General features: G+C 36.8%; 1 protein-coding gene across 1 annotated transcript in view; it reads left to right on the top strand.

The window, feature by feature from the left end:
* SEMA3C (semaphorin 3C) overlaps positions 1–23,684 on the top strand; it is a 123,669-nt gene that overhangs the window by 57,036 nt on the left and 42,949 nt on the right. Inside the window, exons 3-6 of the mRNA XM_074903416.1 lie at positions 10,603–10,763; positions 13,132–13,194; positions 17,966–18,085; positions 21,864–21,954. Coding sequence (XP_074759517.1) covers positions 10,603–10,763; positions 13,132–13,194; positions 17,966–18,085; positions 21,864–21,954 — 435 coding nt within the window. The remainder of the gene's footprint in view (positions 1–10,602; positions 10,764–13,131; positions 13,195–17,965; positions 18,086–21,863; positions 21,955–23,684) is intronic.

Below are 23,684 nucleotides of genomic sequence, written 5' to 3'. Positions count from 1 at the left end.
TATGCTCAGCCCACTAAACATGACTTTTATTGTGCACCCAAATACCAGCTGGTGATCATTGGAAGATTGATGGTAGCATGCAGCTCTGGAATGTGCTCCTAAATTCACTCTTTGTGTCAGTCTTCATGGTGCAAAAAAGAGTGAAATACGGTTACATTCTGTGTGTTTAAACAGCAAGCGTGCTACCCACTGAACACGACTCCCTGCGGGGCTTGAGCACAGCACTCCTACTCCCACTGAGCCAGAAGAAGGGACAGTCTCATCTCATAAATGACACCTAACAGTGACAGACTCACTTCCAGCTTCCAGATCCAGACAGAAGTAAAGTAAGCTTAAATAAAATAATTTTTACTGCACAAGTGCTTGGAAGTATTTTGGTTTTGAAGCTGACGTTAAAAAAACCCCAAGTCTTAATTCATTTAATATTGAAAATACTTGTGTTCAGGAACACAAACAGTGAACAGTGATGATGAAATTAGTAATTTCCAGTTGTGTCCAACCTCCAAAGTACTCTGGGGGATGTGGCCAAACCCTTTGTCCAGTGAATCGGATTGTGGCATTACACTAATTTGAAAAAAAAAAATAAAATCTAATGTGCATTCTGATGAAACCACACAGCTATTCCTCTGATGGGAGTGAATGCATTTAATATACCAGAAAAATGTATTTCAAGGGGAAAAAACAACAGGAAAACATTTAAGGATAGGCTTGACCTTTGCTATTCTCACAAACCAAACTTTCCTTGGCTTCAGGAGACGTCCCAAACACCCACATCCAGAAAGCAGCTTGCTTCCTGTCAATACAAAAGCTGGGTGGCCTCTTGGATGCAAAATCAGATTTAATCAAAGAGCCCAAATTAGGCTACAAGGAGTAATATAACCATACAGAAAAACAAAGAAATATAGGAGAAGGGTTAAAGAATATTGTGGATAATTATTTTGCTATTCTGTTAGTTTTATTCTGGAAGTAAAAATACCAAGAGGAGATTTGGATTAATACGGTTGTGAAAGAACTGTGGAATCAAGTGTGGCTGTCTCTTTTGGTAAAGTTTGTTATCTCCAGTGTAACGACCCTGCTGGCATCATGTTGGACTAGGGGTTCACTGAAGGTTCACTGAAGGGGGGATGCCGTTTGTTGACCTCCAGCTGCTTTGTTTTCTCACATAGTGGAGCGAGAATAAGTGTTTCTTTTATCCTTCCCAGATGTAAAGCAGAGCTTGCTAACTTTCTAGGCTTGGTATATAGAGGTGATTACTGGATATACAGGCAAGACTATACAGACTCCAGGTATATGCATAGCATTGACTGACATACTATAATGGTAGGAACAAGAAAACATGCTAAAAACCAGATCAGTAGTTTGATTAGTTGTATGTGATATCCACCATCTAACATACCTGTTTCATTATTTTTGCTGTAGACAACTTGGCTTCTTTTACGAGCCTCCCTCTGTATTCAGAATCATCTGTGTCTAAAAATACCACCTTTTTAATTCACTGGTCCACTGAAATGAATTTATTAATGAAGTTCTTTTGCATGTGAAATACTTCTCTCCAAGCCTCCTTAAGCTCATAGCTGAGTAAATTTTACATTATTCTACTGAGGAATGAATAAAACCTAACAACTTGGAATTTAGCTTGATTTCTTTATAATGATCTTTGCCTGATAGGTAATCCTAATTTGATTAAAATGATAATAATAATAATAATAATAATGAAACTGTAATCAAGCTTGCATATACAAAGTTTCCCTTTTTTATACTGAGTAGTGGTGAGAAATGACTGCCAAAGAAGGACCAATATGTGTTAAAGACTTCAGTGGATAGAGTGGCATGGCTGAAATAGCAGCTAAAGTTGGTAACATCAATAAAGGCAAGGATTACTGCAGCAGGGTCAGTAATGCCAACCCTAGATACAAAGAGATTGACTGAATCTCTGGGGAGGTTGCTCTTTGAAGGAGAGAAAGGAATATAATGAAAAGGGTTCCTCTGCCTCACCACAGTGAAGTGGGTTCTTACTTTATTACAGAAGCCATAATGAAATGTTTCAGTGGTTGAGCTGTGTTTTCTCAATGAGTTTTTATTAGCTCTGGCAACAAGAGTAATTCTGCAGCTTAGTGACAACACACTCAGAGAGAAAAAGAAAGACTGCGCATGTGAGTTGATGTGAAAAGCTTTTTCAGTCAGAAAAGTTAATAGACTACTATCCCACTTTCATTATTTAAGATGCTGATTGTTTTGCAACATTTGATAGTTTTTCATTACAGTTAAGAGTCAAGGTTGTCGATATATCAATAAAAATGTATTAACACCTCAAAGCTTCACATTTGGGGTGAATGTCTCTGTCATTTTTGCAAAGGGCAAATTACACCTTCACTGTCTACAGGTTACCTCAGTAAACCTTCAAAGTACACTTTTACGCTGAAACAGAAAGTTAAACTTGCAGAGAAAGACAATTCTAGTAGTAAACAAACCTCCATTTCAGCTAACTGTACTGTAACACTCTCAACCCTCCTCTCTCTCCCTCCCCAATATTCAAAAACATCCCAGCTGACATCATTTACCGCATCACTTTGTGGGGAGTAAATAGCCACATACTCAAACTTCAGCCAAAAAAGGTTTGCTTTTATCACAAAAATAACAGCCTGAATGAGATGCAGAGCTAATGAGAAGTCCACTCAGACCTCATTCTCCTCCCAGAGCTCAGTCCACTAGATGCAAGTGGGATGGAGATGAATGATTTGGGAGAACAGCTTACAAGTCTCATGTTGTTGCCCAGTTCTGACTTGGAGAATAGCACTCACTTCAGCTTTAATTCATTGTTCAGACAGACAATTACAATAATTCACTTTCTTCCATTTCTCATATCTTTCCTTAAATTTGGATCAGAGAGTCTTGGTGTCTGCATACAGTCATGGTTTCAGCTGGATGGTTAGTCTGATAGCTACTTGGAACATTTCTTTGTGTGACTGAGCATTGCAGGAGAAAGCACAGCCATTCCCCCAATGACGTGATTGCTGGTCCACTAGAAAAAAGAGAGAAAACACAAGAGATTACAATGAAAAGATATACTGCTCCCAGAAGAAGTAAAATAATGTGAAATTTGTCTGACTTCTCTGCGGGTGTGGCTTTTTTTCTTATTCCGTCTCAAAAATAATGTCATTGTTGGCAACCAAAAGCTTCTTACTCCTGCATCTGGAAAACAAAACCATCTCGAGTGCCAATGGCAAAGCCACTGTGTGCAGCCAGGCTAGGGGGTGAGACAGGTTGAGCTTGTGCAGCCCTAGGGAATTGGCAAGGACCCTCTCCGTGTCTTTTGGAATGAAACAGAAGGGTAGACTCTGTGTAACTGTGCAGACTTTGAAGCATGAAGATTGCAACTCTTGGAGAGCAGTTTGTACATCGCAGAGCTGTTATACACAGGCTCTTCATACACAAGACATGGAGAAGACTGGCTCCCATCTGACGTGGTTAACTCAGCTGCAGTTATCTTAAACTCAGTTGGCCTGTCTTTACGACTCTCCATGGTTGCCAAAGTTGTATGTTTGGCTTTGGGACCTGGTCAGGTTAATAATGGGCAGAAATGAGCAAAGTAATACTAGAAAAATCAGAAACCTTCTCCTGGAAGGTTCTGTAGAGTGACAGTATTTCTGACATCTTCCAAAATAAAACCCACAAATTGCAATTATATAAAAGGATAAAGTTGATGACTGGTAAAATTATAACTGCATACTTCTTATTAAAAATAAGAAGCCCACTTTTCAATGTTTTTATTTAAATACCTATACAGACTTCAGATGAGTTATTCCAGGTTTACAGTGACATAAGTGAAGGAATAATCTTAAAATTATGCCTAGAAGTGTCTACAGCCTAGTGAGACTGGCTGGCTGGAGGGTGTGGGTGGTCTTGCATAATTCTCAATGAAGGAATCTCAATACTGGAATATTTGGCAAGACTTGGAATAGCTGTGTAACTGCAGTTTGGAAAAAGTTGACATATTTTTCCTCTTTGTTTCGGAATGGGGCTTCTGTTGTGGAACGTAGTATGATTTCATCATGACAGTATCTGTGTAAGTAAAAAAAAAATCTGCATTTTCTGCATTTTAATAGTGTCTGTTCTTCATAACGTAAAGCTTCAATAAAATTGCACTTAACCTTGTAGGGTACATTGGGTTGATGAATGTGCCACAGAGCCATGTAAATACATTTTGCCACACACAAGTGACTTTCTCTTGTCGTATGTTTGCCTTTGCTTAGAAAGCACATTCCTTCTGCACAAAACTGGCAGCTGCCCACACCTCAGTGGATCTGCCCCTCCTTCCTCATTCTTCAAGTAGCAAATCAAAGGTGAAAAATTCTCTGATAGTTTTTGATAGTTTTAATAAAACAGCACTCTGTCATGAGTGATTTCCCTTCCTGTCCAACTTTTAAAAAGCTCCAAGAGCGAAAGCCATTGTGGTCTTCTTAAAGTCTGTGATTTACCAGAAATTCAGGACTTCGGTGTGTCTTGTGAATCATAAAAAAAAAAAAAAAAAAAGACTCATCTACTGACATATGTGAACGCTCTGCTTAAGGTCAACTATTAACTGGTATGTCTTTTCCTATCAACACATGGTCCCCTTCACAAAGGGCTATTGAGTGTTTTACTGCTCCTAATGTGTATGTTGAGCTGCTCAAGGTGACAGATTGTTCTTTAGACAAGCTAGAGCTGCCTCTGGGCCTGATTCTCCAAAGACTTCACCTTGGTGCTATTATTTATATTTATAAAACACTGAACTATCTCAATCCAGTAATGTTTAAATTCAATTTTCAATACATTTAGCAAATATAGCAACAAGTATTCAAGGTGTATATTTAAACAAGATCATATTTAGATATTGTTGACATCATGTTATTTACTCTTATTACAAATACAATAATTAAGGTTCCTTCTAGCAAATTATACATTTTAGCTCTGGGCAAAGAGGGCTCCTGTTTCAGCCTATACTGTCTGAATTCCCTTCCTCCCTGTCCTCCAAATGATCTTGTTAATTACTTAGCCTGTGATTTTATGAGCATTTGTATATCTATTTTCTCCCCTCTCACGCTTTTTTTTAAATAAAAATGTAATTAAAACCCTTTCAGACAGATTCAGAAGCTACCAAGTGTGCATATCTGTGATTTCCAGTCCTTATAAACCTATTACCTTCTTATACAAAAAGCCAAATTTCATTCTAACAGTATTTTAAAAAGTGCTAGGACTTCTCATGCGTGAAGGAGAGATAAAGAGATAAAGAAAAGGTCAAAGGTCCACTTCAGCTTTTTGGGCCCCGTGTGGTTAAGGCACACAAGGGACTGACTGGTAGCACATCTGGCTGCTTATGGCTTTTTGGCCGAGTGACTGCATACCCGTTCTTAATCAGCTTCTCTTGAGAGCTGGCTGAGGGCTGGGTTTTAGTTTGAACACTGCATGAGCAGTGGCAAAACGGTTTAACAGCTCAGTTATCTCACCCCCTTAAGTAGAAGGAATCAATACAGATTTCTTCAAAGAAAGGGAATATCAACAGTGCAAAGGTGACTTGTTCTGGGGTTTTGAAAGGAAATATTGAGACTTCCCTTGTTCTCTTCCCATGCATAAAATTAAAGAAATAGTCACACTGTATCCTCACAGAGTTGAAAAACAGTATTATAAATAGCATGCTTTTTCCACAGGTACTATGTAAAATATAAAAATAATACATTTATTTCATCCATGTCTTTACACTAAAAAATCAGAAATGAGGCCAAGAAAACAATAGTTGAAATTATTAGTTTCGTATTAAATGAGATACCTTTTAACTAGATTTTTTTCCCAGTGATTTCTACTAATAAGGTACAAACCAGGTAAGTTAATCAATACAAAGTAGAAAGGAAAATATGTAAACTAATTTTAAAAAGAGCTTTTCTTCTGGATGAAACATTTATTGAAATGATTTTTTGTAACTTTGCATATACCTCTGATTCCACTCACATTTTTTAAATATATAACCATCATAAACATATATATACAAATATATATGTTTTTATATATATATATATAAAAACATCATTCTACTTAAATATTTATTTCTAGGAAATAGAAAGTGAGATTTTACATTGCAGTTTCACACTTGTCATGGGCTGCCATACTTGTTGCACAAACTGAAAGCTTAATGAGGCTTAAGAGAGTCTTGCAGCCTCCTTAACTATAAGCTAACATTGTCAAGTGTACTGCGAGAGGTACACAAGAGCTTTCATTGGTCCACCCCATATCCCATAGGGGAAGAAAATAAAACAGCATTGTATTGCTAACTTCCAAATCACTAAGGCTACAATAAAATCCATTCCAACTTGGGCAGCAGAGGTTCCCTGAGGAGATGGATCCCATCTTTCTGGAAAGCTATGTTTGTCCCTTTTACTATGATGCTGCATGTGAAACTGGATTGTTATCCCTTACACCCTGCTTTTTTTGAGGCACATACACGAAATCTCTGCTTCTGCTCTGAACGTCCTCATAAACAACCTTCTGAGACTGAATCCTTACGCCAGCAGGAAGGAAGAGTAAAACATTATTTCTTGTACTTTACCACAGGGGATCCAAAATAAAAAGCTTGATAAAGCATCCTAGATTTGCTCAAAGAAGCCCTGCCAGGCTGGAAGCCCGGGGATGCTATAGAGCAGAGAGAACTGCGTGCACTCTCTCACGTATCGTAGTTTATCCACAGCTTATCAGTGGATAAACTCAATGCTTTGAACTTGGGCTGGGCATGCTTGCATACCATGACTGTAGCTTACCAAATTCTGCAAAGTAAAGACATTTCTTGATTTTATTGAACTTTTCAGTAAGAAGTGGTTATGTAGGTCTTCAAACAGGAAATAATCATATTTTGGGAAGGTCCTGCTAAAAATTGTATTAGTTTCAGGAACATGCATCAAACATCCTTATCAGTATAAAATGTCTACCAAGGAAGTCACTTATGTTAGGGTCTTATTTTACATATTAGGGATTATATTCCTTATGTTAGGAAAGTCAGGCTGTGTTTTCAGCATTGTGACACCAGTGAATTTGACTTAAGGAGTGATGAAAGATTCATGTTGAGTGATTAAATAAGATGTTCAGAGGACTACCTGATAAGTGGATCTAGCTCGTATACTCTTATGCAGGCTGGACAATCTGGGTATAACAGGCTGTGTGCAATATCTCCACTGGATTTCTAGTCTCTAGTAGCTGTAATTTTTTTTGTTCTGGTCAACACAATGAGTGTTACAAGGATTTTGTGATGTTAATAATAGATACTACACACATATTTTGTTGTTTCTCCTGTGAATACGCAACTTTTTTAAGAATAATGCTTGCATTAACTTTTTTTTTGTGGTGGATTAGAAGGATCCAGCTTCTAGTAGAGTAGGTGTTAAACTGTCTAATTGCCAGTAAACTGTGCACTGTGTATGGAGAAAACTCCCAGTCAATGGGATCTCCAAAATGTGCAATTCAGATAATAATAGCAACATTTTTGGGGAGAGACTTCACTGAAGCTTTTGTTTTTCATTAAAAGGGACAAGAGCTGTATAACCTGTCCTCTAAAGTCACATTTCTAAAACTAGGGATCAAGTTGGTATGGGCTTTATCATTCAGGAAAGCCAAAACTAAATTCACTGGCTGATGAAAAAAGGGTGAACAATGATTATTATTGTATCATTAAGGATGACAGTTATTTGCATATGGAATATATTATAATATTTTGTTTCATTGTCAAACAAAATTGTCAATATTCATAGAGAGCTGTCCACAACATCATTCTCCATACAGGGCTTATTGCCTTGAAATTTTGGTTAAATCCCCATAGCATAGAACAAAATTTGGTTTGAAGATCAGTAAATGTTTACATCATTTTTTTACAAAAACTTTTGGAGGTGAAAAAAGAATGTGGAAGATCTTACAACATCTTTCCAGACACCATTCTTTCCATGTAACAACACACAGATAGTAAATCTTTAAAAAATCACATTTTCTTGGATGATTGCATGGTAAATTTTGCTAAATGAAAATTTGATCAGTTACAAATTCCCTTCCCACTTGCTTGAGGAGCCCTAAGAGGCTAATAAACTGTAAGCTTCAGCACTGAAAGAAATAAAACTAATAATCTGTATGCGAGTATTTTGTTTCAGGGCTTTCCTTCCTCTCATGAATGATGTTGAGTTTCTGTAGTATAGTGACATGTCAGAAGGTATTCTCCTCAGCAGCAGCCTGAAGGAGACAGATTACCCTGGTGCTTTAGAAATAATAATACTGTTGCAAAAAGGTTAAAAATCCTGGGAAATGATGGATTTTAATAAAAGAAAGTTGTGGAAATCAAGTATCTGTCGCTATTTTTGTCTCTTGCTTAAACACAGTCATCATGATTTTGATCATCTTTTATGTCAGTCATGATTTATTCATTGTCAATCATTGTCAGTCCCTGAAGCAATAAGGAGGGGCATTATATTGTGCAATCACAGAGCTCACATTTACCCGGTGTTGTGCAGGCAACTGCTGCCTCTCCCAGTTTATATGTGCTTTCCTAGTTTATCAAATGTATGGTTATGAGAAGGTTCAGTTTCACCTTACAGCTGCCAAATATTACAATAAACTTAATGAGGCCCCCAGGAAAAGGGACGAGCACTCGCTTCTCAGGCTTGTTATGAAAGGTCAGTCTGAGAATTTCAGAGAGGGCAAAGGGACTGCATTTTAATGGCACTATGCTGGTGTCATTGAAAATCCTACCTAAAAACTTACAGGGAGAATTTTTTTTAAATAAAGTAAAATAATTGACTTTTCAAGAACCGAAGAAAGACTTCTTAAAAATATGTGTAAAATTTTCATGTATATTTAATGAGTACTGTTTCAATTTAAGCTTTTAGGTGCAGACTGTAAATCGTGGTTGTATATTTATCTTTTGCTGAGGAACATATGAAATATTATTTAGGTTTTTTTAATATTACCATAAATAAATGCATGTAGTCAACCTTTAGCTCCTGAAACCTGTCACATGTCTAAGTGAATCAAAACATTGTATCTTTCAGTAACTGAAGATATTTTTCATCTTCCAATACAATTATTTAAAAATCATGATAAAAATTAACTGGAGTTATGTATCATGTTTATCAATGCAAATCATATTCTGATAAATGTTCTTTCAATCATTAGATCTCTAGTAGACAGGTATAAGTCTCAAGACTGCAGCCTTTGCCTGTATGTTGTCTACAGCTTGTCAAAAATTGCTCTCCAAGTAATTGTCAAAGAAAAAACCATGTGTTTTACAGAAAATGCATACTTGAGGCACTTTTTTTTTTTTTTTTTTTTTAACAGAGCACATATCCTGAAATATTTTTGGTTTGAGAGTTTTGTTTTCCAAAATATCATTAGCCCATGTTAATCTATCAGTTGAAAACTCTTAGATGACTAGTTTTGGATAAGACATTTACAGTTTTCTATAGGGAACTAATGAGTGAAAACTGCTGTTAGCAAAAACTAGGCTTTAGTGACAGTGACAAGCCATGTCATCCTAGACAAAAAATTTGCAAAGGGATGTGGACTCAATTCTTAGATTTATGAATAAGAATTATAGCAGGGCTTAATTTTCGTATGTACTATGTATTTGCCACCCTTTTAGAGTCACAGGGAACACAATCCAATAATAATGCTCATGAGGTAAGAAAGCATAATTATATGTTAAATATTTGAATAAGGACAAATTGATTAAAAAAGTTTTATTTTTCCATTCACAGTTCTTGAGAAATATCCCTTCTGTTATTACTGAAAAGAAAAATAATCTTAGTGGGGGCCAAAGCATATTGGCCAAGCAGAGACAGGAAGGCTGAGCTTTCTCAAGGGCAGCAAGTAATACTTATATTGCAGATATTTGTGCTATTCCTGTAACAGGCCTGAACCTGCACTACTGACATAAAAGGATGTTTTTCACTTCATTGAAGAAAGTTTTACGTGGAAAAATAGAGATAGTTCTACAGTTCTGGTAGTTTGGTCCAAATCCCATAAACAAGCAGTTGATAAATGGACACATTTAGGCTAGAATGAATACTTCTTTTTCCTTTCAATTCAGCCTTGCACGGTACTGAAAAACTAAAAAAAAAGAAAAAAAAGTGACCTCAAAAATGATAAAGAACCTACTCTTAGTGAAGCACCCGATTAGGAAAATAAAGTGAACTGTTCTTACATAGTTTTGATTGATCTTGTGGATTTTCTGCTGTCATAAACTTCAAAATGTATCAAACACATTGATTAACTTAACATATGATCTTCCTTAAAAGCCAAAGCTGTAAATAATCATATCCATTAAAGTAAGAATTGATTAGGTGAATGAATAACAGCAGTGCCTGATTTTTATGATATGTCTAGCTACTTAATGTACAAAAGAACTGCATTCAAACTGGGGAAGGAAAACTTGTTTTAATTTAACCACTGCATTATTACCAAGTGTCTGATAAGCATTTTTCTTCTCTTATTGACCCCACTTGTGTTCAAAGATGCTTTTACTTAGAAAGAAATTCAGTTGTGAAGCGAGAACGGCAACTGAACTGCTTTAGTAACTTCTTGTCTTTACTATTTCAGAGCTGCAGGAAACTAAGACCTCCGAATATCACAGAATATCCCACAGTCCCCTGGATTACAGGATATTATTCATGGATGAAGATCAGGATCGGATCTACGTGGGCAGCAAAGATCATATTCTGTCTTTGAATATTAATAATATAAGCCAAGACCCTCTCAGTGTAAGTTCAAGATTTATTTTGAGAATCCAAGGTTGCTTTACTACATGCTTTTCTTTGTAGACAAAAAATGTGTATTTAATTATTTTGCAGCAGGCTAAAGTCCAGGCCCTCACTTTACTGAATTGTTATTTCGTGTTTTATGTGTAAAGCAAGATGAACAAGCGATTAGCATGGCTACTCCTCAAACACTGTTTAGAAACTGACCTGTTTACTCCTTTTGAAGTGACATGGGGGCATGGCTTACCCTCATAAGGAAATTTTGTATGGGTTGATGGTTTCCGTTTTTCTCCAAGATTTAAGATAATTCAGAGATATGGTTTTAAGAGAAGCCTGTAAGGAAGAATAAGATACATGCTATCCTTTCCAGGCCTATATATTTTTGGTTTTTACTCTGAAGACTAATCTCTGAACTATTTTCCAATCTTTTGTTATGTCTGTGTCAGCCCTTGCTCTTCAGTTGGGTATCTGAGATACCTCTTATCTGTGGTTTTTTGGACACTGTGACCCACATCTCCCTCTTGATGTCACCTCTTTTCTGGCTTCTCTCATTTATCAGGATGACATTTTCTAAGGACTCTCTGTGTCCAACCTCCTCAAATTTTAGTAGGCAGCCTGTATATGAAAATAATTGTAACATGTTTAAACCACTTTCACAGATTTCTCTCTTGTCTCCAATCCCAGTTCAAATCCAGCTTCTCTGCTTTTAAAATAGGTGGTCTACAGAAGTACTTGTGTGCCCAGAAGCCAGACTGTTGAGATATTACCTCTCTACAGACTTTGCCTTGCTTATCTCTTCAGATTATCACAGCCACAACACTACCTTAAAGTGTACCATAAAAGCCTTGTTCTACCAAATTCATCTGATCCTTTAATCTATGGACTTTATTACTGTACCTCAGGAGTACTGAGGGGCAGAGATATCCAGCTTGCAGCAGTGAAGTTAAGTGGCTTCCTTAAGAGGCAAGGCTTTTAATGTGTCAGGAGAGAGAGAGAGGCCCCACTGGAGGGTGATTAAGCGCGGTTAAATTAGGCTTTTCTCTGAATCACCCTCTGGACATGCCTGTCTACCTGAATTGATTGCGCAGGGAGTCCGGGGAGGCTAACTCTAACTTACACATTGAAATTAAATGCCTCTCATGTGACGGCGTGAACACGTCCTTCCTTCTCCTAATGGTACAGAAATCTTCCTCTGAAAAGAGGTCGCCTTCTCTGAGCTGAAATAGCTTGTGTGACCTTTTTACTATTCCCATCTCACCCGTGATCCAGCCGCCCTTGTCTGGGAGCTTGCTCTGGGAGCTTGTCTGGCACGCTCCAGCCTTCCCTGAGCACGTCAGTTTTAATTCTGTGCAGAGTTCGGTTAGATAGGAAGGCCTCTGCTGCATGAAATATATTCTGCAGTATAAAGCAGTGAGGCATCTCAACAGTCTATTTAGGCCTGGAAAAACTAAAATTAAAAAAAAAAAACAACCAAAAGCAAAAACACACAAAATTTTCTGGCAGTGAATGTGATCACTGCCAGAAAATGAGGCTCAGAATTAATCTCTGCAATTCCGCACATTCTTTTGTATGTTTATTTATTTGCTATTCTTATGCCTCTATAGAAAACCTATATACATATGAATACATACCTACAACTCTCTGCATATATGTGTATATGTATACACAGAGATCTTTTAATGCTATTATTTATGTTATCTTGAGGCTATATGTTATCAGGGTCTGTCACCTACTAAACTTCTAGGGAGAGATTTCTAATGGATGTCTTTTCTATTTCAAAATCAAAATAAATAATGGAAGAAGCTCAATAACTTACAGTTTTGAATATAGATCAGATAAACATTCAGACATTGAGGTGTTTGTTTGTCAGTAAACTGGCTGTACTGCAAGATATCTTGGAAGGAAATCAAGAAATCAGCCTGAAATCATAAGATTTTAAGCAGGTTTTACCATAAGATATTCCAACCTTTTACTGTTAAAACAAAAAAATTTTTACAAGAACCCTTCTTTCAATATTTTAATCTTCTGGTTTCTAGCTAGAAATTCAGTAGAAACAAAAAGGTAAAGACAGACAGTAATTTAGACAATGACGAAAAATTCTCTTATTTAGAAGAAAGATGTTTAAATAAATTAACTTATCTTAAAATTATTTAATAAAATTAATTTATACCAGCCAAAAACATGGGCCTTTATTTTGTTTACTGCATCTAAGATAGAAAGTTGTTTTCATTTATCGATGAATTTTTTTACTTATAATCGAGGGGTAAAAGATATCAAAATATTAACTTATGAGTGTAATTTAGGAAGTGAAATGTTTTGTTTAAATTATATAGTAAATATGTTACTAAAAAGATAACTTCTTTCCTTACAGATTTTCTGGCCAGCATCAGCAAACAAAGTTGAAGAGTGCAAAATGGCTGGCAAAGATCCTACAGTAAGTTATAATCCACATGCACACACATACACAAATTACATACTTGGCAATAAAGTAAGAGCACCTTGAGTGCAGCCAAAACAAAATGAAAGAAGTGTTTGTTTTTCTTTGTAAATGCTCTGCAGGCCAAACAATAAAGTCAAATTATTAAAAAACAGGCTGTGTAAACAGGTGAATGCACCTTCAGACTTTGACAGATGGAAAAAGATATGCATTGTCCACTTTAACTCTTTTTTTTGTTACTAGTCCAACTAGGTGATAGTACTTTTCCAGATATGTCCTGGGGATGATGCTGCACAGCCTGCTGAGCTGTTGTTTGGGGTAGGGAAGCACTCTGGCCATCTGCTTCCCCCAGGAGGATCCACAGGTGCATGGTACCCACTGTCCATAGCCTGAAGACCCCAGACTCAGGAACAACCCAAACACCTCTTTCCATTACTTCCACAAAACAATGCCCATATAAATATCTCCAGAAGGAGGTAAAAATGATCCCTGAAATCACAGGAAACACAGTGATGGAAAGATTACGTTGAGTCATTTTGCACTACAGCTGATTATTCTCCCATGCAAATGCAGACACCTTCCAAAGGACCTAAATCAGATGGTAATTTCCCTATGCAATTTTTATGCATAATAGGTAGAAAGATATTTTGAAGGACCCAGCGAGTGGTACAACACAGCAGATCCTGGCTTTGGCAGAGCTGGATATTAATGTGATTATCTTCTTAAAGTAATTTGAATTTGCAGTCTGTATATGCCTAGACAGAAGACAGACAAACTGTAAAACAAGAAGCAGAAAGTCACATTTCAATTCTATTCAGTCACCTTCTGACTTTTTAACAGTTCAACAGCACCTAAAGGTCTTTATCCTGGTTTTCTTTTTAGCTCTTTAAATATAGCTATTTTCCAACTGCTATTTTAGTATTAGAATTCAGAATCTAATCTGAGTTAGCAAACTGCAATTTCTCACTACTAAATTTATAAGAAAAAACAATGAAATTTTGCTTATATTTTTATTTAAGGAAAAAAACTATGGAAATCAGAAGCCTTCACATTAGGTACAATTGTCTTTGGAACATAATCCTCAGCATATATCTAGGATCATAAATAATGAAGTGATTGAAGGACTTAAGCAGGTGTAATTAACTATAGCTTTTAATTTCAGAAACAACAGAATTAATGCGAAAGTCCACCGAATTTAGTATAAAAGCTGTTATTTATTTCAAAGGTCTCTATGTCATGGCTAGTATTTTAGCTACACATTTTGTATTTTTAATTAAGCCTACAGGTGACCTGCAATTCAGTTACTGCAATGTTACAGTAATTCACCTGGGTCCATTTTGTAAGAAAAATATGTGTGAGCTTTATTTTGAAACTCTGTTGCAAATGCTGATGAACGTAAGGAAACCAGAAGGTTGGCCTACTGGAGTGTTGCTGTAATACTGCTTTTTCAAAACTGTGGAGAGTAATTCACTATATGGCTGCACAGCAACAGAATGATTCTTTATGAATAACTATATTATGGTTGGTATGGCAACTTAATCTGCTTTCTTTTCTGATAGCTGTGGTAGTGAAAAACAAGTATTTTTCCTATTGAATATCATTTTTTTTTTATACATCTTTACATCATTCTGGTTACTTCAGCGTGCAGTAAATTCTACAGCTAGTGGCCTGTTAAGTTGCACTAAATGGGAAAATAAAACGTATAACTTCGTTAATGGTGATTACTGTTCACCCTAGTTACTATGTCAACTGCATCATCAACTTGTGATAGACTAGTTAAGGAATTTTCTTTTCTTTGAATTGTAAAAGTTTTTTAGTCTCAGTCATATTTCCAGCATACGATGATATTCTAGGGCAAAACCAGGAAAAATGTAGATGATACTCTAAGCAGAAAGTAGTATGCAAAATATGTGATCCACGGGAAAAAAACAAAGCTAAGACACTACAAGGTTCTGGACTCTCTGGAGAATTTTTAATCTTGGATATTTAGTTGTAAGACTTTCCTAGCTTTTGATCATACTGAAGTACTCAAATGTTGTGCATTAGCAGACAGATTTCTGGATAGAACGTCTGTTTTTACAATAGTTCCATTGTGCATACAGCTAATATCCTGTAACATAGTTAATTAAGAATGTCCATGTGCATCAACTTTAACTGATTTTTTTTGATCCCAGCTGTGCATTGCAAAAGAAAAATTAAGTTCCAAAAATAGAAGTTTACACTGAATTTCTTTGTATATGTCCTTCAGAATTTAAGAGAGAAAAAAAAAGGTACTGAACAGCAGCTTCTGATCTCGCTAAAATCAGTGATGTATCTTATTGAAAGCTCACTGAAACAATGTGAAAAAGACATCCCAATGCTAAATCACTGTTTGCAGATTAAAATGTATAACTCTGTTTGAATAACATTCTTGTGAGTTTCACTCCTGAAACTCACAAGAATTAAGAATTTCAAATAAAAAAAAAAAAGGGTGGAGTGAATACATGGTAACGTTTGGCCTGTCAGAGAATAGCAATTGTCACAAGGTGAAATAGATAGATTTGGAGCAGCCAGTAGAGGAATTTATGCAATCAGCGAATTCTCTTCCAAGGAGAAATAGGAGGGGGTTCGTTTACCATACCATTAGATAAATATTGATGTCTGAATTTGTCATCTTTGGCTGCCACCTTTGTTGTTGAAAAGAAATTGTCACTTCTAAATAGTATGTTCACCAGGCTAACTTGACTGCTTAAATAGTATGACATCTATTTGTCTCCATTTACTGTGATGAGATCCCAGGGCATAGATGTCTGACTTTCAGATGTCTACAGTGAGGCAGTTCCCCAGACACTGCTACTGAGTTTTGGTCTCAGCTCCAAGAGAATCACTGGTAGTATATGAATATCTACTGCTTAGCCACCGCCTTTGACAAACATCCATAAAGACATCTCATGTCACCTCAGACAAGACTGATTTAAAAGAAAAAAGTACTCCAATATCAAGGAAAGGGAAATAAACTGAAGCATAGATGTTCCTGAATAACAGTCCTACAGAATATATTCTGAAATAAGAATTTCTTGCTTCGTTGGCTTGTGGAGTCACAGTGCAGTACTCAGATTACTCATGTAGCAAATTGCAAATGGAGTTCAGTGTTTCAACACTAGAGAGATGGGCAGAGGCTCAGAGATCGTAAAATGGTCTTCCTGCCAGACAGCATTAAAATATGAGAATGCTGGTCTTTAGCCAACTTGTGTTACTTGTCTGTAAATCATCAGCGAAGAGACATGAAGACACAGTATGTCAGGTGGTTACCCTAGAAGGCTGTCCTTAAAGAAAATAGCCGTTCGTCTAACCACCCCTGCGCTCTTGCCATAGGCACTTTGGAAAGCACATGGCAGGGTACTGAAGCAGTGCAGAAAGTGCCGTGTATAAGTAACTTTTCACGTAGACATTGTTTCCTGGTCCTGATCCTTGAAGATTTTCATTCTGAAATTTCTCAACATTTAACCCTTTAACTAAGAGTCTTCTAGAAAAGTTTTCTGCAAACAGCAAGAAAAGAAATCATCAATTTACACTCTGGCATATGTAAGCTAGTGGTACACCCTCAGCTATCCTTCCGTTTCCACAGCCGTAATGTGGCAGTACTGCTGAGAAAAACAGGATTTCGGTAGCAAGACATTACTAAAGCCATCTTTGAGCCAAACTAAGATAGCTGGATATGAGAAAGTTAAAGCATTTTAGGAGCATCCTTCAACTTTAGAGAAACAATGTAATTTGTCTGGGTTAAAGAATTTTTGATATCACTAGAGCTAACACTTAACTGAGGACATGCAGTGTTCCCTGGTGAGAAACTCCTTCTATGAACTCTGAACTACCTACAGCTATGCACCAGTTTTCAGATGTGAAAATTCACCAAAAATGTGAATGTCTTTAAATATAAATAAACTGTGTAGTCTGCTAAACAAGGATTAACTACTGATTCTCATGAAGATGACTGATGACACAGTTTCCAATCCTGTGCTCACAGAACACATGCAATTCTCACTGTCTTTGGTGAAGGTTTGGATGATTGAATATGAAGGCAATTCTGGGATCTCAGTTAAGAAAAAATATTCAGAAAAAAATCTATTTTCAACCTGAAGTGCATTAAAAGTTGTTCATAGTCAAAAAATGAAAGAGCAAGAGAAGAAAAGCATATGCTAGAAGGAGAAAACTGTAAACTTGGTGGTGTGAAACTGTGTGGCCCTTAACATTCCATTTTAATTTTCATGCTGTTGATCTTCAATATGAAGCAAAAATTAACTGCAAACTTCCTTTGTGTTGTTCAGAGTTTTAAAGTTTTGGAAATAAATTGTTTCTACCTATAACAGAATCTGAGATTTGGACTTACTTTGCTTGTTAATTATCTCCAGCTATGATGAAAAAATTAGGGGGGAAAAAAAGACCGGTTTGGAGGTGTCCTTAAGGAAACTTCATAAGGTTACTTCTTGTTTTCCTGCAGAGGCCCTGCTTCTTTCCATGCAGTCTGTAGATGAAAATTAGTTTGCTGTGTGGAAATGGGAAAGGTATATGCACTCCTCTAACTCCTCTATAGTGCCCTAACAATGCCCAGCTCCCAGACAAGGCAAAATGGCATGAAAAGAAGCCTGCAGTGGTTCAAATCCAGACACATCCAAACTCAGTAGCTGTTTTCATGATACAATTAAAATTAGAAACCATGTCTTTTCCTTCAAGTTCCCAACTTCTAACAACATTTGCCAATGTGAATTTTTTTCTGTATTCCCTGCAGCATGGATGTGGAAATTTTGTGCGTGTGATACAGTCGTACAATCGCACACACCTCTATGTCTGCGGCAGTGGCGCCTTCAGCCCCGTGTGTGTGTATGTCAACAGAGGGCGCAGGTCCGAGGTATGTCTCTTTTCATTTTATCCACTCATTTTGTGATGCATCTTACTAGTTTATGCAAAACTGCAAATTTTGAAAATCCAAAAATCAATGATCGGAATAGGTTCCTTCACCCACATTAAATAGAAAAAGGACAAAGATCCATAGTTTTCTGGCCTCTTACCAGCTAGAAGGAAAGCCATGATCAAAAGCCATACCTCAAACATGATGGTTGTCCAAAATTTCACAGTCATACCAAACGTTGGGCTGTATTTGATACTACTTTTTATTTGACGTTGCTGGTGATATCATTCTTACAATTTGTTGGAAAATTTGCCAAGAAATACTTGAAAGGGAATAGTCAGTTAGATAAAAAGTAAAATATGCAGTCCAATTTTGATAATTTCCATGTCTTACTGATTCCTGGGAGAAGCCCTCAAGTGGGCTAACTATTCAGGTATATGAAGGTTTGCTGGACTTCAGCTTAATGCCCACTAGATGCAATCCCAGTACAGGTAACTTTTATCTACTGCAAAAATTTTGCCCCATTAGATTCTGCTGGGATGCAGTCGTTAAGCTTTCTTATCACTTTGAGATCTTCCAGGGTGTAAATCTTACTTTCTTTAGAGATGTCTCCAGTTTTCCTATATTCAGTTTCACTGTGTATTTTCAATATACAAAGTACCAGATGTTTCGTAAGTATATTGTCCAAGTTTCCTGATTTGAAAGTGAAATGTTTGGTTATGTGCAAATGTAGTAGGTAATAAATTAGGCAACCAGAAGGAGAAAGAAAAGCACTTAACCAAGACCCAGCACCTCAGCAGATTTTGGGTCAGATTCATGTCTACAGGCACAAGGGTGTGCAGTATATTTTCCTGTACAGTGTGGAAGCAGATGTGTTGGGAAGGAAGTTCAGAGCGTGCTACCTGGAGTTTTGCCACGTAAGGGCAGCTTTAAAAGCTGGGCTGGCTCCTAGGGAAGACATTGGGAAATTCATCACTGATTTCATTGGGAGTGGGATGGGAATTCCAGTCAAGACCCAAGACTACTACAGAGGTTGCCAGGGAGGTGATGAATCATTTTTTCTACAGGTAGATTTGCATGGGATGATCTCAGTGACTTTTGCTAGATCTCTACCTGGCTCCAGCCTCCTTAATAGCATATGTAGTCTGAATCAGTGCACCTTCAGTCCTAATGAATTATCCAAAAGTAGGGGTTCATAGACCTGGATTTAAAAGCACAAGCAAGCAGAACTGAGTAAGTAAATCCATCCTTCTGTTTAACGGAGTCAGCATTTACTTATTTTGATGTATTTTGAAACAGAGGTCAGCTTTCCTCAACATTATCCTATTTCTTGACAAATTATTTAAAACATAGAAAGTGATCTCATTTGTTTCTAATTAATACAATATTCCTTTATTATCTTTAGTAGTAGTAGTAGTAGTATAGCCCAGAGAACTCTGAATCTCTTTTTCTTAAGGTTTTTGGAAATGAGGTTTAGGGGGGAGGGGGAGAGCGGGAAATGACATCTCCAGATGATGCAAGATGTTAAATTTCTTAAGTTAAAAATAAAGATGCATGTCTTGGAAGAGCAGAACTGGCTTCACTTAGACTGTCTGTGTAGCTACATGCCTATGATCAATTGATTAAATAAACTGCTGTTTCAGACGTCTGGAGTCTGTCAGACACTTGACTGTAGGCATCGCACGCTCAAAGACATTACTGTACAGGCCAACAATAGCATAACAGTTAAAACCAAGCATTTCCTTCTGAACTCATTGCATATATCAGTGCATGACTAATTAATAGAGCAGAATGAAGAACTATGTAGTGTTGATGCGACTAGTGAGAACATTTTTTTTTCTCTGCTTTTATTATTTCACCTCTAATTTAGTACAGTTTTCCATGCACAGGAGGCTGGTTTTGCACGTGAAAAATGGATATTTTAGAAAGCACATCTGTTTTTCTCTAGAAGCTACAAAGCTGGACAGCAAGAGTCATATCCAACAATCATAAGAACTGGGCCTGTTTTTCTCTTTTGTCTCCAGAATTCCATATAATCTCAAAAAAAAAGGTGGTTTCATTGATGAGGCAGAATGTTGCCGTTTTCCCTGAAACAGAGGATTAAAAATAATTAATTCTCTTGCTTGGCACACTTGATACTTTTGTCTTTGGTAATGACTCTCAGTCACCCAAATATATTCTAATGCCAAAGTAAATGCAAACAGAAGGAAATGCAATCACTATGTGAATTAAATATAAACTAGAAAGTAGTTTAATATATATGAAAATTAGGTGTAATCCTGGAGGTAGTTTAATCGTGCAGTAATGGGCATTTTGAATTGGTAAGTAGTGGTATAATATAGTAAATATGGATTAATGTCAAGCTGCATATTAATCTAGAAGTAAAACAAACAGAAAAACCCCAAAGATCATACTAGAAACTTCATACTTATTTTTTAACATTGTTTAGAGAGCTTATTACTGAAACAATAGATAAGATCTCTGTGATTAAATTAGGCAAAACAGAAGAGGGAGAGAAGAGACAGGGGATAATGGATATGAAACTTCCTGCTGTAACAGCATTTCAGGTTGGCAGAGTCTCCAGTTCGCTGACACCAAATGGCTGCTCAGTGATCTGTGTGGCATCCCCATTCCCCTGTGATTTACATTAATTGTTAAAGGGAATATAAAGAGTTACTGCCCTTTGTTGAATAAATAATACATTGGCATCTACATCACAGAAGCCTTTCTTTGGAGTTTTTGTCGGTTACCTTTTTCTGTTGAAACAAAAATGTTTTAAGTCTGGGTGTTTTTTTCCCAGCGATTGTGTCTTTTGGCCATCCATTAAAGATTAAAAGTTTGTTATAGGAGGCAAGGAAAAAGTGGGGGTTTTGGTATACAACAGTATGCGAGTCGATGCGCTATGGATCGATGTCTTTGCCATTACCAATTGCAGTTTTAAAGGAATGAACTTGGACCCAAGTCAGTTCTTGCTCAGCATACTGTGCTCTTCAGTGTTGCTGGGAACTGAGAAGAGGTGCACTAAGGGCGAATTTTCTAAAGATATTCAGACTGTTTGTATTTCAAGCTGTAGTCCAGGTTGCTTCTACTTTGCCAAAAGTATTTCCTATTTATAAATCATTTAAAATATAAAGAAATCCCACACCAAGGTTTCTAAACAGAAAAAAATTCCAAGAAGTTTCTGACTACAGCAAGAGATATTGATGAGTCTTCTACTACTATGGAATTGGAGCTCTACACATAACCCAAGAGATGGTATTGAAGAAAATAAGTATGATTTAGGGGATTTTGGGGGGTCTGATAGCTCAGTAAAGAGCATATGATTTATACTATCACCAAATGACAGTTTTCATAAGAGATTTTTATTTAATATGTATTTTTGTTTTATTAACTTTATTATAATGTCCTAGACTAGTAGACATATCACCATGTATTCAGCAAATAAATGATAAATAACTTCAAAAACACAAAGGCAATCTCCACAGATGTTATTGCAGAGATCAGTCAACCTCTCCAAAGCATAACTGAGCTACTGGGAAAAATTCTTTGTTTCAGTGTCTTGAATTTATGACAAGAGTCTTGAAAATAACTGGTTACCAATGAAAAAGTTGTCTAAAAAGATGATGAAATACCAAATAGGAAAGCTAAACTGCTGATAGTACAACAAAAGCGCCCAGCAGTGCTGAGCATTGTTAATGCTGGAAACGGCCAAGCATAAAAATCACTTTATGTCTGATGGTTTCTGAAATGAGAAGTAACACACAAATCTACATTACAGGAACAAGTCTTCAAGATCGACTCCAAGTGTGAATCAGGAAAGGGACGTTGTTCTTTCAACCCTAATGTGAACACGGTGTCTGTTATGATCAGTAAGTAAAGATACTCCCAAGTTGCTGAGGTCTAAACCCATATGACCATGCGTGGCATGGGTTGATGGGATGCCTGACAACAAGCTGGACACAGGATTCAGCCACCAAGGAGCAGTACCTTGTGTCTGGTTGATGGGCATACGCATTGGGCTCATCCTTGCTTCAAGGTTTACATCAAGCTAAAAGTGGGTGTACAAGTGATATGCAGAAATAATCTGTTCAAAGGGGGAGAGCGAGAAAAACAGAAAACAAAACGTTGTCTCTTTTCCAGCTTACACATTTTTTCCCAGGATTAGTTTCAACTTTACATTACCCTGTCTAGCATTTTATGTTTGAACAGTTTCTGACCTTGTTCATCCTAGACAACACTTGTGTCTCATTGTCTCATTTAATTATTTGTAAAATCCTGGAGTAGCCAGGGAAAGAAAGCCTGAAGACTTTAGTTACATTGAATTTCATTTTTGTTGTCATCTCTGCTGTAGAGCCCACCAGCTATTGCAAGGCTCTTCATTCTTCAATTGGCTTTATACCCAACCAATTTTGTAATTTTCTTCCGTTTGAAAGGCCAGAAGAAGTGATACAACTGACACACCTCAAATATTCCTGTGTATTGATGGTGACTGTACTCACTGACTGTGAGATATACCCCATACAAAGAATGACTGCAGTGCCCATTGTACACCTAACTGAAGACTCAAAGGGGGGCATACACTTTGTGCAGTCTAAGTCATCAATAAAAGAAACTGGGGGTTTTTTCTTCTTTTTTCCCAACCAGCAGACACATTATATATACTTACTATAATCCGACCTTTCACGTTTGCAGCATTTTCACAGGCTTCTAGTGCCAAAGCCTGGATTTTTCAACATGTGCCTACTCCTTGTTATATTTTTGGTGATGAAGGAAACAGCAGTTACACAGATTTTTCAGACTTTCTTAGCAAATAAAGCTTAGTGCACACCGGTACTGCATATTTCACCCGAGGTTTACAAGGGAAAAATGGGCAGTATTTCTGCCATTCAGCTTCCACCGAAATCAATGGCAATTGCATATTGTGCCAGATACTCCCTTTAAAGTTTGAGTTTCATGGAGCTTAAGAGTAGTGTCATATAGTCTGTCTTACGTGGTCAGATCAAAATATAATTTACCTTTTTTTTCTTAATTCCTCATTGCAAATATATTTAGTACAAAGGACAAGTAATTTAATTTATGAACTGAAGCACATTTAGAAGACAGGTAAATGCTACCTAGATACCTCTCTGAACCTTGGCTGCACTTTATCTCATCAGTGATCTATGGTCAGTGTTTACAGACACTCACTGTGTAAAGAAAATATTTGTTCAAAGTCAGTGATGGATTAATCCAGTGCTACTCATTGATGTTCTAGTATTATTAAATTAATCAACTGTCATTAAAAAATAAAGTTTCCTTTCCTTGTTCCTTCTGGATTTTATGAAACACCACTGAAGTACATTGTTTCTGAATTACTTTATATACAGTAAGCCGATTTCTTTCTACAATAGAACTATGGTAGCTTTATTCATCTTAGGAGACTTTACATTATCTTCCTTGATCTCTCAGTTATGTGACTGAAGAGACCTTCCCTAGTGTTTGACTTATCTTTCATGACAGGATCCATCTACAAAGTTTAAGTTACTCTGAAGAGGTCATACTCTTTTTCAAGAGAGTCCCACAGATTGGGTTTTATACTTTCTCCCTGTTACTACAAAGT

The sequence above is a fragment of the Athene noctua genome, chromosome 3, assembly GCF_965140245.1.
Source record: "Athene noctua chromosome 3, bAthNoc1.hap1.1, whole genome shotgun sequence".
NCBI lineage: Eukaryota > Metazoa > Chordata > Aves > Strigiformes > Strigidae > Athene > Athene noctua.
Note: the sequence above shows the minus strand (reverse complement) of the source record. Positions and strands in the feature narration are given on the sequence as shown.